Source organism: Eutrigla gurnardus, assembly GCF_963514095.1.
Source record: "Eutrigla gurnardus genome assembly, chromosome: 4".
In the NCBI taxonomy this organism is placed as follows: Eukaryota; Metazoa; Chordata; class Actinopteri; order Perciformes; family Triglidae; genus Eutrigla; species Eutrigla gurnardus.
Window position 1 is genome coordinate 28764716 of NC_139918.1, and position 16504 is coordinate 28781219.

Here is a 16504-nt window from a genome sequence, read left to right on the forward strand (position 1 = left end):
AAGGTAAATACGGCTGAGAAATGGTGAAGGCGCTCAAAGCGGCGATGCTTCGGCTTTTGTTCAGCAGCCAGAAAATAGAGCCGGCAAACTGTGGGGGGGGGGGGGGGGGGGACAGGGATTCTTATAATAGGGCAGCGGTTTTGGGTATTAGAAGATATGGGATTGTAAAATGAGTTGCATGGTGAATGGTGGCATTCAAATGACAGCTGTGTTGGAAGGGGGGGGGGGGGGGGGGGGGCTGTGAAAACATAATCTATACAAGTTAATCTAGCAGTACAAGAAAAATCCTCCTGCAATGTGGATCTCTTCCCCTGCTAGGAAAACAGTTGAAATCACTTCACTGAACCGTAAAGTGACGAAGTACACAGCACAGAAAAAAAAAGAAAGAAAAAAGTTCAGAGAATAAGTTCATTGTGATGAATTTCCTATATCGGGATAATCGTGAATATCGTCATGGTGACTTGAAAAAGCTGCCTAGCTCACTATCGTGGTAGAAAAACTAATTTACAAAAATATAGGGAGGTTCACACAATGTTGCCATTTTTTGTTTTGATCAATTGTTTTACACATAAAAAGGATGTGCACAAAAAAAAAGAAATATATTGCTTTTACTTACTAAATGTGAAGTGATTCCAGTGTGTTTTAATGCCATTTTTAAGAGCGTTACGCATGTTGTGGTGATTATCAGGATAATATCGTGAATCACATTTATTTTGGCAGGGATAATGGTTGCCTACCGTCCCATGGCCAGTACGTAGAGCAGAGAAAACCTTGTTCTGGTGGTAATCAGTGACGCACATACCCAAGCAACAAACTTTCTTCATTGTTTGAAGTGGAATGGCGGACGCCTCGCCCCGGCAACAATAAAAACGCATCAATCCAATAAGTGAATAGTAAAGGGTCTTACATCATGCTCAGGTTCATTTCTGGAGTTTATCGCAGGTGAAATCTGGGAGCAGGTTTCCGTCTTCGCTAGACCTCTTCAAAGGTTTTATCTTTCATTGGTTACGGACCTGCACCTTTGGGGTCAAAGGGCCGGTCAGGATGCTGGACCCCACAATCTGCTACTGATAAGTTCAGTTCAGGGATGCACCGATACAACTTTGCACAAGTACTTACTTTATTATACATTACACTTTAAAGTCGGGATGTTAATTATCAACCGTTCCACCGTGCTATCAGTTAATAAATGTAACATTTTTAAAAAAGCTAAGCAAGGGGAGTAGCACTGGTCCACCTTAAAAGTCAGTCCACCTTAAAGCCCTGATTATGCTTCCGCGTAGTGATCACGCAACGGCAACGCAACGGCCACGCAGTTGCTTGGAGACCGTGATGGTTCTGCGTTGGGTTTACGTGTCGAAATGCAATTCAATGCCACACCGGTAGAGGGCGCTATGTTTTTTGTAAAGACTGACTGACCGACCGAGACTCTTGACGTATATCGTCGTTAGCCTCGTTATAGCCTATTTGTTTACTTTCCGGCTTTAAACTTCCACATTTTTCAGAACTTGGTGTTTTATTTCTTTGTGCAAAAGCGAGAAGTTTAAACAAGTGCAAACAATAAAACGAGGTGCAAACAATAAAAGTAGCCTTTTAAAAGTTTAAATGGCGGTGTTTATGAGTGGAAACCGGATAGCGGTCTCCAGCGGATGTAGTTAGCGGACCAATCACAGCCAATGCCGCTGCGTTGGTGTTGTGTTGGTGTTGCGTCGCCTCGACGCGCGTCTAGGATTTTTGGGAGGTGCACGTCAGGCCCTTGCGTTGGACGTAAGGGGGGTCCGCAAGGACGTAAGGGGTCCGTAAGCCCCCTTGCGTTGTGTCGACGCGGAAGCATAACTTGGGCTTAACTGTTCCTGAGTGGAGTAGCCAGAGTTGTTGCTAACTTTGGGGCTAACCTCTTTCACTTTAATTATCACCTGAAATAACCTGCATTTTTTTAAAACCGGCTCTATTTTTAATTTGTCTACCATGATAGCTAGGCGATTTTTCACCTCGTCAATATTTACGATTATTTAGATGATGAAACTTCACCACGATCATCTAATTACGAGTGTTTCTTATCATGATTCACGATAAAATCTGATACCATCGCCTCCCAAATAAGTCTGTTTTTAGCACAAATGCCGCAGCTGTTGATAAATATGGTACCAGGTGGGGTTTGACCAATCATACTGGAGCATTTTTGATACATTTAGTGGAGACCAAACCAGAGTTGAAACTGGAGTAACTATAGAGTTTACATCTTCTAGGTGGACAGAAATAAATGCCAATTATATTGGGGATGCAGATATAGGCAATTTCTTGTTAACGATGAGGTGACGATATGTCATCGTTGGGCTACTAACAGAAGAAGCCTGGAAAAAAACAACAACAAAAAACCCTGACACATAAGCAGCAGCCAAACGTACAACTTAATGACACATGTTGAGTTGATAAACAGGTGTGGAACTAACTCCTGGCACAGTGCCACCTTACATTTGCATGCACAAACCTATTGACAATGAAAGACCAAACCCTGCGATGGGAACGTCGATGCCTTCGGGTGATTTCTCGTCACTACTAATAAGTAAATAAATTAGTGAACACATCCCCAAAACCAACCAAGTCACATTCTGGTGGTTTTCCAACATTCAGGCACTGAAGTTGAATGAACGTGAGAACTGCAGTATGGCTGGCAGTCCTCGCCGATACACCGTCCTTAAGAGGCTGGAGCATGCTTAAAGCAAAGTGAGTGACGCTACTGGTGTCAGTAAACTATAAATCCAGGGGAGGCTACATTTTGACAAAGGGGAAACTGGCATTGTAGTTTACAGAGGGGGTTTTTAGGCTCTAACTGGGGTTCTATACCTTTACAGATATGCCCACTTCATGACAATACCATGCTGTTTGGGACATGTCCCAAACAAATATGCAGCTTTTCGCACGCAGTATAAATGTGTCATTTTCTCGTATTCATCAAATGGTGTATTTTAATATTTCTGCATACTGGGGTCCCTAAACAGTCTCAGAGGTGCACAAATTGGGTCTGACTGGAAAGCGGAAACTCTTGTGGATCCATTGACCCCCAACTGTATTCATGTGTGACCCCCTTCTTATGAGACATAGTAGAGAATGGGGGTGGTCATCATGTACTTCCATCATTATGTCCATAGTCCTTTTACACTTTCACATTTTATTTTTAATGTATTAATTCTTGATAATTTGTGATTTATGACTCACAACGTGAAGTGCTGCATTAGAGAGTTAATCTTATCAGAGCTTATCAGTTGAAGGACCATGTCTCTGGTTCATTTACTATTGACCTAATATCTCTCACCCAAAACAAAAACAGGTCTATGTGGGTCTCTAAGGGTTAACTGAGTATTTTATTCAAAGTTCATCTGCTCATATTCCCTTTTTAAAATATATTTAAATGTCCTTACATGATATTTAGTTAGTTCATTTTACACTTCATCTTTCAGTATTTGATATTTTAAGTAATTTGCTATAAATTGCCTTGTGGCTATAATGTGCTGTATAAATAACGTAACTTCTGTTGTCAACTTACCTACAGGTATTCTCCAAAACCCAGCTGATGTTTCGTGCATGAAATACCTTCGAGGTGTTGATACTGAACTGCTGCACTAAACAAATACCACACACGTTAACAGCCCTGACTGTGCTATAGGGCCCCCTAGTGGTCACGGTGCATAGCTCCATCCTGTTCTCTCTCACCATTCTCCTGTCTCCTCCTCACAACGGGGTTAAACGCAGAGCTTGCAAGCATAAATTCTGAAGATGTGCGTCTATTAAGCTCAGAGATCTCAGTTTTATCACTGCAGATATCCATGCACAATCGCTCCATCATCTTCTCTATTTCCTCAGCAACGTATAAAAGTATCACAGTATCTGGGAGTTCCTCCGCGTCACAAACATAACAATGACATCCCTCAGAGACTGCTGTCTGATACAAGTCACGGGAAAGCTCCATCATAATAAATACTGCAGACACGCTACGATGCAAACGCAACAGATCGCTCATTGATAAATTGATAAATCGTACGTTTCAGCATCCATAAATTTGACACCACGGGTCCTGGAGCCAACGTCCTACAACGGTCTGGAGCCAACAAAGGTTGTGGAGTCAAATGACTTGCAGACACACACGTAATCTGTATGCACTGGACTTCAGCTCTCTGTACCACCTACTGCTGTAACATAGTATGTCAAATGTCACAAGTGTAAGAAAATGTTAAAATGCAATTGACAAGAAAAGTCAGTTTATTTTTTTTTATTTTATTCTTTGTTCTTTTTACTTTCTATTTTTTTTTTTTTTTATTATTATTATTATCATCATTATTATTATTATTATTATTATTATTATTATTATTATTATTATTATTATTATTATTATTATTTATTTCTTTTCCCCCCTGTGGGTAATGGGGGTGGGACTAGATAAGCCTCGGCTTCTCCCGCTTTCCCTTTCGGCCATGTGTATTCATGTTTACTGTGTGAGTAAGATGTGTGATGATGACTAAATGTACATGCCCGAAATAAACAAATAAATAAATAAATAAAGATTACACTTGCCAAATTATCGCAATTCACAATATTATCCCGATAATCATTAGAATATCCTTAAAACTCATTAAATTATGACAAATTATGTCAAATAACAGGTTTTGCATCACAGATTGAACGCAAGGACAAATTATGATAATAAAATCTAAAAAAAACAGCACCGTTGTGGGAGTGTTTTCTTTCTGAGCCAAATTTAGTTGAAGCTTAAAGCTGCATCGCTTGATTTTTCACACGTTGAGGCTTCAAACAGTTTCCTGTTTACACACACGGCAGAAACACGGATGTTCTTTTGGTTCACCTGGAAACTTTTGGTTTTGGTAAATGGACCTTTTCTATAGTTTTTCTTAGTCTTTCCCACTTCTAAAGGGGTTTTACACTACATTAAAAAACAACCAACTTCTGAATCAGCTGACTTCATCTCTAAGACCTTCACTTTCATTTTAATCTGATGCAAAGGGGGGGAGGGAGTGAGGGTATTCACCAATGTTCAAGCTTCCTACACCTTCACTTCCCCTATCTGCCTCTGCAGAGGAACTTCCTGTTAATAAATAATCTGGCAGCATCATCGCTGATTACTCAAATACAGCCTTTCTGTCGTGGATTGTTCTGTAAAACCGCATCATCACAGACTTTCATCAAAGCCACAGACTGTAGATCCTCTCCCCCCGGGCTGACTTTCCTCCACTGAGGTGTACCTGACTCGAACCGACACACTGAACCAAGATCAGGAAGTCACGGATCTGTTGCTCGTGTGTCTGAAACTAATCAACACATCGCGACACTATGCCCCCCCCCCCCATAATGTACTATGCTGATACCTCCGTGTCCTTTCAACATACAGAGAATTGTGTGTTGCCTACAGATACGGCATAAGGAAAGCAAACAGTAAACTTCTGGGCTGGATGAAAGAAAGGCCCTGCTGTGTGTGGATAAGGATATGGTGGGAGGGGGCCGGTGGGGTGTGTGTGTGTGTGTGTGTGTGTCGGGGGCTGGGGATACTGCCATTCATGCATGCATGCACAACTTCTGTTGACATACCCTACTTTGGTCGTTCAGTCCAGCAGACAAAATTGCCGAAGTGAAACATATAGAACAATACATTTTTTCAGTATTGATTAGTCTGCCAGCTGTTTTCTTGATATATTGTTTGGACTATAAAAAACACATAAAGATACATATGCACATATATACATACATACATATATATAGACATATACACAAACAGGATACACATTTATTCTCTGGTTTTGGTGCTTCATAAATGAAATCGTGAATTGTAAGGAATTTGAAAAAGGGATATAAATAAATATTATATAAAGCACTGGCATCAGATATATATATATTAAAAAAAAAATAAAGTTTAGAAATCATCTAATTCATCCGTATTAATGTGATGATTTTATCTTTTTTTATTAATGTGTGTTGGCACATGTATCCAAATCAAATCTTTTACACTTTCAAATACCGATAGCCTTCAAAAAATATATAAAATACAATGTAATTACTATTTTTACAGGAGTACTTATCGATGCAGATGTCATTTAGACTGATGTTTGCATGTATCACGCTGTGGATTTTAGGAATACTACAAAAAAAAGAGGTTTTGTGGTGAATTGACCAACTTTATGCTCGTGGAAGTCAACAACTACACAGGAAGCGTTACCAGTCATCATCTCCATCCCCCCACCTCGGCTCTCTGCTTCCTCCCCGGTCACAATAACAGGCGCGAGGCCGCCACAACCGGCGCCACGTGTTTCTCCGCGCGCCGATGAAACCAGCGTCTTTACGGTAAAACCATCACGACACGGCTCTCCCTCCGCTTGGCGGCGGCGCGCACCTTGGGTTTGACGGACACGTGTTGAATGTTGTTTTACTCGAACGGCCGACGCGTTAACGGTACGCTGCTTCTCTGAGTTGAGTGTGGTGACATTCTAGCAAAGTTACACATACGGGTCTCCCTCCATCTGACGGGGAGGTCTTACCGTGGAGGTGAGCTCTCCTCGGCGGCCGTCAGTAGCGCTGCTGGGAGATGGGGAAGGCTTTTTTTAAAGAGCCAATTTCGGGTTAAGTTTCATCACCTCTGTCTTCCGTCCCTCTGCGGTCAAAGCCGGGGCCAACAACTCCTCCTCAGGCTCCTCCTTCCTCCGCTTCAACACGGCGTGCGTCGACGCAACCTGTCAGAAACAGCCGCCGCTTCATTCATCAGTCTGTCCAACAGTCTGGCACACATCGACTCTCATAAACACAAGATTATTAGGATAATGTGGTAGTTTGTTTTTGCTCACACACACGCCTGGTGTTGACTGTCACATATATTGTATATTTCCTCTTGACTTGCAATAAATATACCTTATTAGTGATTCTACGTTTTAAAATAAAAGCGACTAAAAAAACCCAAACTGGAGTGCCACAGAGGTCACATCGCGGCAGTAATCGAACTACAAACCGATGCTTAACGTGCGCACACGTGCTCGGCGGAGAAGCGGGTGCATGTGTGGCTCGTTCTTTTGTTGTGAGAGCATCATGCAGCGACCGCTCCTCTCGCAGAGACCCGGCCGGGTTTCCGAGGAGCTTTGTGGGGTTCGCATGCACCAAACAGAGTGCGAGGCTAGTCTCCCCGTGTCACTAAGGCGGAGGGAACGAGGCGATGACGCGACGCTCCCAGACAGGTGCGGTAGCCTCGGCTACTGAATGCGAGAGATGGACGGAAGATAACGTGCGATGGATGAATGGTGGATGATATAGTCCGGAGGCATGCAGACGCAGGCTTTACCTTGTTTTTTGAGGGGGGAAGGGGAGGGGGGGCGATCAGGTTGTAGGGCTGATGGGGAGAAAGAGGAGGTGGTGCTGGAGGAGGAGGAAGAGGAGGCACGCATGCAGGTGCTGTGATGGTCAGTGGCTGGGGTGAAAGGAGGGATGTGAGGACTGGAGGGAGGTGAGGAGGGAGGTGAGGAAGGAGGTGGGGAGGGAGGTGAGGGGTTTAGTGCACAGCCTAAAATGCTAAAGTTACTCCGCATCAAAGGAAACGAGGAATTCTATTTTCCTATTATATGCAAATTAATGTATACATTTGAAAGGAACCTATACAGATAACGGTGCAGCAAATATGAAAACTATGAGAATATGGTATATATTAAACACCTATAAAGGCTATTACAGCAGTAAGATTGGAAATGTATTATTATCATACAATATTTATTTTATATATCATATTATAAAGTACATAGATTATTAGTAGTTATATTTTGTATTCGTATTTGACACAAAAGAAGGGTCATTGTCATGTTTCATATCAGAAATTATGATCAGCTGCATGCATCAGCAAGAACAATCTAACAATTCAATATATAACATTTTTTTTACATACTTTTGATAAAAAAAATTTAATTATGTTTTACTAATTTTAATAAACTCTAATCTATTCAAGGAGATAATCTCAAAGTGCCACTAAAGCACAGATAAAATAAATATGGAATTCAAACGCAAAAAACCTTCATTGAAGATTTGACAAACATATGATAGAATGTCTCAAAAGGCAAGAACACGTGGAGGCGAAGGCACCGCACTCTGAAGAAGGATTGCAGTCAAACAGGTCTTTGGTACCAGCATTATGAGAACTTCCTGCAGCCCAACGAGGCCAAAGTGCTGCGAGTAGAACTTCCTTCAAACTTTGCGAGGTTTTAGAAGCTCAGTGGGTTTTTTCCGTTACATCCGAGTCATGCTGGTCCCTCAACCTTAGTTTCACTCTCGTTTCAATTGTCTCACACCTATTCTCCGTGTGCAGCCATGCTAACATAGACATATTTCTATTAGACTATAAGAGACATATAGCAGTTGCGACGGTCACATGATTGAACGTCAGAGCAGGTGGCATTTTCCCAGATAAGAGAGATGTGAGATAAGTGTTTGCAGGAGCAGACGGTGCATGGAGGGTTACGTAAATCCCCAGGCTCGGCCTGAACTACCGATGAGCATTGTTCCTACTGAGACGAACGCCGCTGTGTTACACGCCGTGCTCTCGCTCTGCTTCTGCAAAGTCGGGATGCTTGTGGAAAAGGAAACATTAAAGTTCTGTATAAACGGGGACATCGTGGCATATTGAGGGGTCTTCTAATTCAAAGAAAACTTTACAGCTACGTGTTGAAGTAATCTCAGTCGCTAATTACATCAGTAGGGACCTGCCAATCACAAGGTAGCCCCGCCCTAAAGCCCCCCCCTGCTTTATGGTCGATTTGACTCTAAATGGATCATAATGTACTAAATGAACATCATGCTGGATTGAAGAAGACTAGAAACTAGTAATTGAGACCATAAACCCATGTTTACAATGTTTACTGAGATAATTAATAATAGAATGCTTTTTGCCATCAGAGTTGCTGCCCCCTGATGGCCAGCAGAGAGAATGCAACTCTAAGGCACTTCAGCCTTGGCTTCACTTTTTATTTTAGATTTAGATTTGATTGGAGTTTGTGATGTCCTACTCCTTCATGAATGCCTCTCCTAAACCCAACAAGCTTCAGAGAGTTTGCCATTTTGTTCTAGGACATAGAATACGGCAATAAACACCCCACTTGTGAATTTTGAAGCGTCTCTTAAAAACAAAGGCGGTCGCTAACAAGCTGCTAAATGAGACGACCAACTGTTGACGACGTGACGATTTATAGAAATGAGTTTGGCATGAATCGGATACATTTTGAGGGATTCTTTTTTTTGTTGGGTATTGTTATGATAATATGGGGAGGGGAGCGGCATGAGTGAGAGAAAGTGTACATTTTATATATGATCCACGTGTTTGACTGTTAAATCCACAGAAATAGAGGCGCACTGCGACTTTAAGTCAAATAATCTTTATTAAAACTTTTTTGGGGGGGCTTCGTTTCTGCACTGACCAAACGCAGCTTGACTTCTGAGCCAGTGACGGTTGACAAAACCCAGAATGCCCCTGGGTTAGGTAAACAAGGTTAGACGGGCACACATAGCTTCGGCTCCTTGACAACACATGCGCTCCCACAGAATGCTAATCCCTCATCACTAAAGTGAGCTGGTTAACATGGCCGCTGTGAGATTCCCGGTCATCACATCACGATTCGTCTAAACTATGAAATCCTATCCCAGCATGCACTGGGGAACGGAGCGGCACCAAGTCGCCAAACACGAGGCATTCACGTGAGGCAACTTAAAGCCACATTTTCACACACAGGAACATTAGGAACCTTCTTGCTTATGATGGCTGAGGAAGGCCAAACTTCCTTTCTTTGAAGTTTTTCTGCACATCATCTGCATGTTTCCATCTCATCTGTGGTCTATGCAAAAAATAATGAAAGTCTTTCTATTTGATACGACGAAGAAACAAACCATTAAACCCTCTTGTGTCAAGGACAGATGGTCATTTTTATGGCTCATGGTCACATTTGAGGAAGGAAAAATAAACATCATCATCATTGTGAGGTTGACAGTGTTTCAGAGACGGTGGTGACAAAAGTTCTAGGGAGAGGCTGATCACAGATCAGATAACACACAGGAGTTGCGCATCATTAGATAATTTGTACTTCATTTGTAACTGACATTTTTTTTTTTCAGTTATAGAATGTTTCAACCAAAAAAAATTTAAAATTGTTTTGGGCTCAGAAGCAAACAAATAATAATAATGGTGAGATTTTTAGGGGTAATTCCTCATGTCGTTCATAGATGAAACCAGAGGTGTTGTATTTTACATTTATAACCAATAAACAGACTACGTGATATTGCCCCCCCCCCCCAACGAAAAAAGAGAAAAACGAAATTCACCAAATGATCAAATTTTGTTTTCACGAATTCCTTTTGTCACTGATTTGATGAACAGGTGAGCCAGAAGTAAAAGTAAACATATCAAAATAAGGATAGACTCAGTATTGAAAGAATTGTCGTTTTTGATCATATTTCTGGCCAGTGATGTGCATTTTACGTTCATTATCTCTGTCGTGGGAATGTATGTGAACATTTCTTCCCTTTTTTAAACATGTTAGATGCAAAGGTTTAACGATAGTATACAGATGTCTGACCATTATAACATCATATCATCGTCTTGCTCTCAGAATATTATAGGCATTATAGCTATTCTAGTAGAGCTCGTATTGATACAGTTTATGAACTGGTTTGACTGGTCCCACAGTTACATTCACATGTTAATTCAAATTACGTTGATATAGTGTCTCCTAATTAAAACTCATGTTGAAAACATCATGAGACAATATTTGGTAAAGGCGTCATGAGATGTGATTTTGTCCACGCCGCAGGATCACACACTGCCACATCAATTAAAAAAAGCCCACAGTTTGCAGTTTGGTTTGCCGAGAATGTGTCTCTATGGTATGTGTCGTTTAGATTTCTTCTTAATCAGGTAGCGCACTGCTGCCCCCTGTTGGTGAAAAAGAACCAACACTAATGTGAATCACTGAGCCCTGGACAGGAAGTGTGATGGACGGATTGTTAATTAAATAAAGTTGTAACATCTTAGTTACTCCGTCTGAGGTGATTTTCAGACAATTTTAATAACTAGATTATAAACAAGAAGAAGAAGAATTAATCAGGGCATAAATATAAAGCAGATATGTTTAACAATCAGACTTGTTCATGTTCCTCTGTACCCCCAATATTTAAAACAAGGGCAGATACATAAACCTGTTTTTTGCCGATTAGTATTCTCCACACGTTGCTCCGAGGTGTGTACAGAATAGTAGATAAGCACTGAGGGCTCCGCGCTCACTTTGAAATTTAATTTGGCATTTCTCCAAAGGGCTGTCATGTTTTCCAGCATCAGATGAGGAGGTGAGTGTGTGCCAGTTCTTTCAAAAACAAAACACCCCAATTAAAATATACCATCCATCATATTCAGAAAACCATTCCCATTACAGAATGTTTCTTCGTGGCATTTTTCACTGCATGATTTTTTTGGAACACAGCATACTGGTGTTTGATGCACAAACTATTATAGTTCCAGGTTTTTAAGCTATGCCTTCTCCCTGAGCTGCCTTAAAAATGCTATACAGGCAGAGACATCAGCAGTACGATCATCCCCCCTCAAATGTATTACAACTAAAGTTACAAGCCTGTTTTGAACATGTGAGGAGAAGAAAGTGTTATAAAATGTAGTGAAAGTTAAAAAAAAAGAAAAATGAATACTCAAGTAAAGTACAGATACCTGAAAATTCTCCCAAAAGAAGTCACAAAGTATGTGTACTTCCCACCTCTGAGTACTGGTACTTGTTTAATCAGTTTGGCCGAGAGGAATCAGATGAATGCATATGATAATTATTCTTCCTTAAACGCTGCTACCAACAAAAGACTGCAATCACCTTGAGCTGGATTAAAAATGCTAAATGACTGTCTTTCAGTAGATCATGGTGCATTCAGGGCCTGACACCAAATTCCTTCAGAGACCATCTTTCCAGTTGCCTTGTACCGACTCACCTTCGTATCACTTGTTATTATAAACTGACGTGTTTCAATCATAATTAGAGGATTTTAAGAAGTGGTCACATAGAGGTTTTTCCCTCCTACAGACCATTTGAACATACAATGTTGATTTAATAATAAATATGTAATTAATTTATTTTCATTGAGGACATTCTGACATGTTTTAAAACATATTTTGGACTCAAAGGAAACCACGCCTGATGGTCCCCGGTCTATCCTGGTCTTCTGAATTGCTTATATGCTCCGGAGGAATCCAATAATAGGTCAGAGGAAACATCGCCAGCCCTAAATGAAACCTAGCTCCCAGGATGCTTTGCTGCACGTGTCACCTATCACTGCCGATTTTTTAATCGCAATCTTATATTGTGCCAACTTACTACCAAACAAGCTTGTGTCATAAACTATCCCAAAGCTCGTCATTTGACTTCATAGCTTTGTGGCACGCAGGTTAACTCGGACACAACTGCTCAGGGATGAGCTTTACGACTTCAAGACATATTTATGAAGAAGTTAAACACAACACTTTCACACGCCACAGGTGTATAAACAGCTTCAGCTGCCAGCTCACAGTCATCAGTCACAATGTCTGCTGGGGGGAAAAAGGCCTATTACAATACTGTACGTTTGAGGATCTGCACACTTCATCTGCAGCAGGAACTGCAGGTGTGAATAATCAGGACACATTTTACTAAGTTTGCAGTAATAAAACTACTATATTAACAAATAGAACACATGAGGCAAACTCACTCAACACAGGAGACAAGCATCACTAATGAAAACAGGTGTAGGCTACATAATGAGCCTGATGAACAGAAACTAAACGAGGACATCTAGTGGTGGAACGAAGACATAACCACGAAAGTGGCACAATCCTTCAGAGAGGGTTTTTTTCTTCTTCTTCTTCTTTTGGAGTATCAAAAATATTATTAATAGATTTATACCTTTGAGAAAAATAATGCTTATTAATTTAAAAGAACATTTAATAAAAAATAGATTATATTGTGTAACGTGCTTTACTAAAAACAAAAATCAGAAAACAGTGAGAAAGCAAGAACAAAGTTAATGTTAAGAACAAAAGTCATAAAACAAGTAATGGATCAAGAAATATCGAATAACAGTTTTACTGTATCACAAATAGGACACAGGTCTTTTTAATCTTAGATATTCACAAATCACAAGATACCCCTTCATAAATAGGATAGAAAAATATAAAGCAACATTGTGTGTCTGCCTGGATTTAAAAAACAAACAAACTGATTCTTACTTCTCCACCATGATAGTGAGCTCAATAACATGTCATTGTTATATATAATTATCCCGACACTTCAACACAATCAACTTGTGTTTTTAAAAATCGAGATCCAAGATGAAAATCCATTTAAACTTAATTTTAACCACCTGTTAGTCGATTATATGAATGACCAGTAGGGGGCAGTATTTCATAAGCGGTGACACAAAGCTTAAGAGGCACCTGACCATGCAACTTGTCCTCACATCCCTTGTTAATTATACTCATCGTCTTTGTGGTGATGAATATTATACATAATGTCTGGAATGTCAGGTGAGCTTGACCTTTGAACTACACCTGCAACTCACATAGACGTTGAGAGCTGAACGTAGTAATAGTGGCAGTGGAGAAAAAGAGGCAAACACAGACATCTGTAAAAGTACTTTTTTGTTTATTTTCGGAGCCCTTAAGCACATAAAAACAATTACATTGGTGAAAAATTAGAAATCTGAGTGGAAATTCTCTTTCAAGTACAGCAGATCAACCATTGGTTGCAGTGGATTTCTTCATGCTTGACAAAACACACACACAGCTTCAATAATACATGTGTGCTGCATCCCCACAGAAACACTGAGGTGGAAACACCATTTGATTTTTTCGGGGGCAGAAGGAGGAGCTTTAGTACCTGAATTAGTGATCTTAGCTCACAAAGAGTGTGACATGAAGGCCGAGCACACAAAGCTTCGCAAATCTAGAAAATATGTCAATAAAAACCCTGACCTGATTGGAGTAGTATCAAAGATATAAGATGTAAACATTAAAAAATTACTATTTACATATGCACAGTTTTGGGTCCTGCCCACGGTGAGTTTTTAGCCTTTGGGGAAACAAATCTCGTTAAGGCACTCACAATCAATAACTTACTTCAGAGACAGGTTGAGGAACTGTCTTAAATACAAACTACCATAATTTAGCCAAAGTTCTTGTATCCACATGTATTTACAAAAATAACCCACCAGCACTCATTCTGTGTTCTGATGACTTGTGAAGAACATGAGAGGAATCGATGCCTTTAAACTCAAGGCACCGCACATACAGTGAAGTCCCTGCAGGGACATTTGGTTTCATAGGTTTTGACAGAAAGTCCAACTCGTGCTCCTTGTGGGATGCTCCAGGCATGATCCCGCAGTGGGTTTGGATGCAAAAAGTTCAACAACACGGCTGCCTACATGTGCCTCTTCATGTGGAGTGCCAGGTGGTCTGAACGGGAAAATGCTCTCTCGCACATGTGGCACTGGAAGGGCCGATGTCCGGTGTGCTTTCTGAAGTGACGGGTCAGCTCATCGGACCTGGCGAACTTCCAGCCGCAGCCTTCCCAGTTACAGTGGTAGGGTTTCTCTCCTGGTAGGCAAATAGCAAGGGGAACTTTGTTTAGATTACAGGCAACAACAGTGGCAGCGAAGTATCTGACAACTCAAGTAAGATTTTGGAGTTTTGAAACGTGCTCTCACCTGTGTGTGTTCTCATGTGGGCTTTGAGGTGGGAGCTCTTGGTGTAAGTTTTCCCACAGCCGGGGAAGTCGCAGCTGTGCGTGGCGGCACGTTTCCTGGCCCACGACCTGCGGCATCGCTTCTGCTTGATGCTGCCCGCCTCGTCCTGTGCGTAAAAGTCCAGCAGCGACGGCGAAGAGGGAGGGGTGAGCATCATCCCCTGCATGGAGGCCGGGTGATGCTGCTGGTGAACGCGGACGGGCTCCATGCGCATGCTGAACTGTCCCTGGAACTGTGCCACGCTCTGGTGCGCGTACTGCGGCTGGTAGGGCGCGTTCATGAACTGGTTCTGGAGATGATGTTGATTTGGATGATGGGCGTTCATTTGCGCCATATGGCAGTCTGTGCGTCCCTGGGGTGCAGGGTGCTGCATCGGGTGCGCGCCGAATCCCGACGCCGCAGCCTGGTGGTGCGTAAAAGCCGCTTGGTGCATCTGGTGCCTCTGGTACATTTGTCCCATAAAGTCTGCGCCACCAGCAGCCAGCATGCAGGACTGGCCGACGGGCTCGCTTTTGATTTTGTATCCGAGCGGTGGAGGAGACGTGGCCGCTTGGAGATGAGCGGGAGTCGCCGGGATGGTGACCGGATTCAGCGCTCGCAGTTCGGTGTACTCCCGCCCGTCTGTCGCCGCGCTCTCCGGGGAACTCTCCCCCGGGTAGCTAATATCTGTCGTGAGAAGCTCCGCCATGAGACTGCGGACCGGACTCGAGCCCGCGAAGCTGGCCGCGCCGTGGTAGCCGTGCGCGGCCAGGCTGGTAGGCGCGTGACCGTGGTCGCCGCAGTCCGGAACGCTGCTGCCGCTGCAGCTCTCCGGCGACTCCGGCAGCGAGTACGCGCACTGCTGCTGCGGGGAAACGTTCCCGTCGGAGTCGATCGTGTTGGACAAAATAAACTCGATGTCCAGGAATTTGCCCAGCTCGTCGTCGTCTTTGATCAGCACGGCGGGAGACTGCACGATGCTGAACTCCACCTGGATGAGCGGGTTGTCTGCGCCACCTGTTGCGCCGCTGCGCGCACTCTCTTCCACTTTGCACATCTGTCGAGGAGAGCAAAGTTAGATTAAAGGGAAACCTCTAACGTGAGCGGACAATATTATGACTTGAACGCACAAAACCAAACGAAATGCTCTACTTACATGGTCGAAGTGTTTTCCTCCGCTTGGAAACGATGTTGAAACGGGCATCAGTGCTTCAGCTGCAGCCATGCTGACCGGCGAGATCACCACGAGAATAAGGAGAAGCTTTTAAACCCGTAAACGCGAGCAGAGACGTCGCTCTCTGTCCACGGAGCGTCTGTTTGTTAACGTTGACAGCTGAGGAGCGACTCAGGATCCAGTGTGAGTGTCAACAGAAGTGACGAAGTCTCTTATAGCTTGCTTTCAAATACCGGGAGGTGTGGCTCCTCCCCCCCACAAACACACCTCCCCCACAGCAACCAGCAGTGCAAACAAACATAGGATTCAGGTGCGTCAAGCAGGTAAGGGGGTGAAGAATAGGTGAAGAATAAATTGTATATTTGAAAACGTATATTTGTCACCAATTGAAGTGTGTGTAAAAAAGAAAAAAGAAAACATTTCCCTGGAGGCGACAATAAACCTGAAAAATGCAGAATTCCGGTGCGTAAAAAAGTCCCCTGAAGTCTCTCGGTCGTGTTGCGTTCAAGGAGCCGTCCATACGTCACAAAACGACCCTTTTCTCCGTTTTTTTTA

At 42.5% G+C, this 16504-nt stretch overlaps 1 protein-coding gene across 1 annotated transcript; it reads right to left on the reverse strand.

Annotated features, from left to right (window-relative positions):
- Positions 1-13678: 13678 nt before the first annotated feature.
- klf17 (Kruppel like factor 17) lies at positions 13679-16151 on the reverse strand. Its single transcript, XM_084007481.1, has 3 exons — positions 15932-16151; positions 14758-15832; positions 13679-14647 (listed from the first exon to the last, which is right to left on the reverse strand). The coding sequence occupies exons 1-3, from the start codon at positions 15998-16000 to the stop codon at positions 14472-14474; spliced, it is 1320 nt and encodes a 439-aa protein (XP_083863607.1). The 5' UTR covers positions 16001-16151; the 3' UTR covers positions 13679-14471.
- Between the last annotated feature and the right edge of the window lie 353 nt (positions 16152-16504).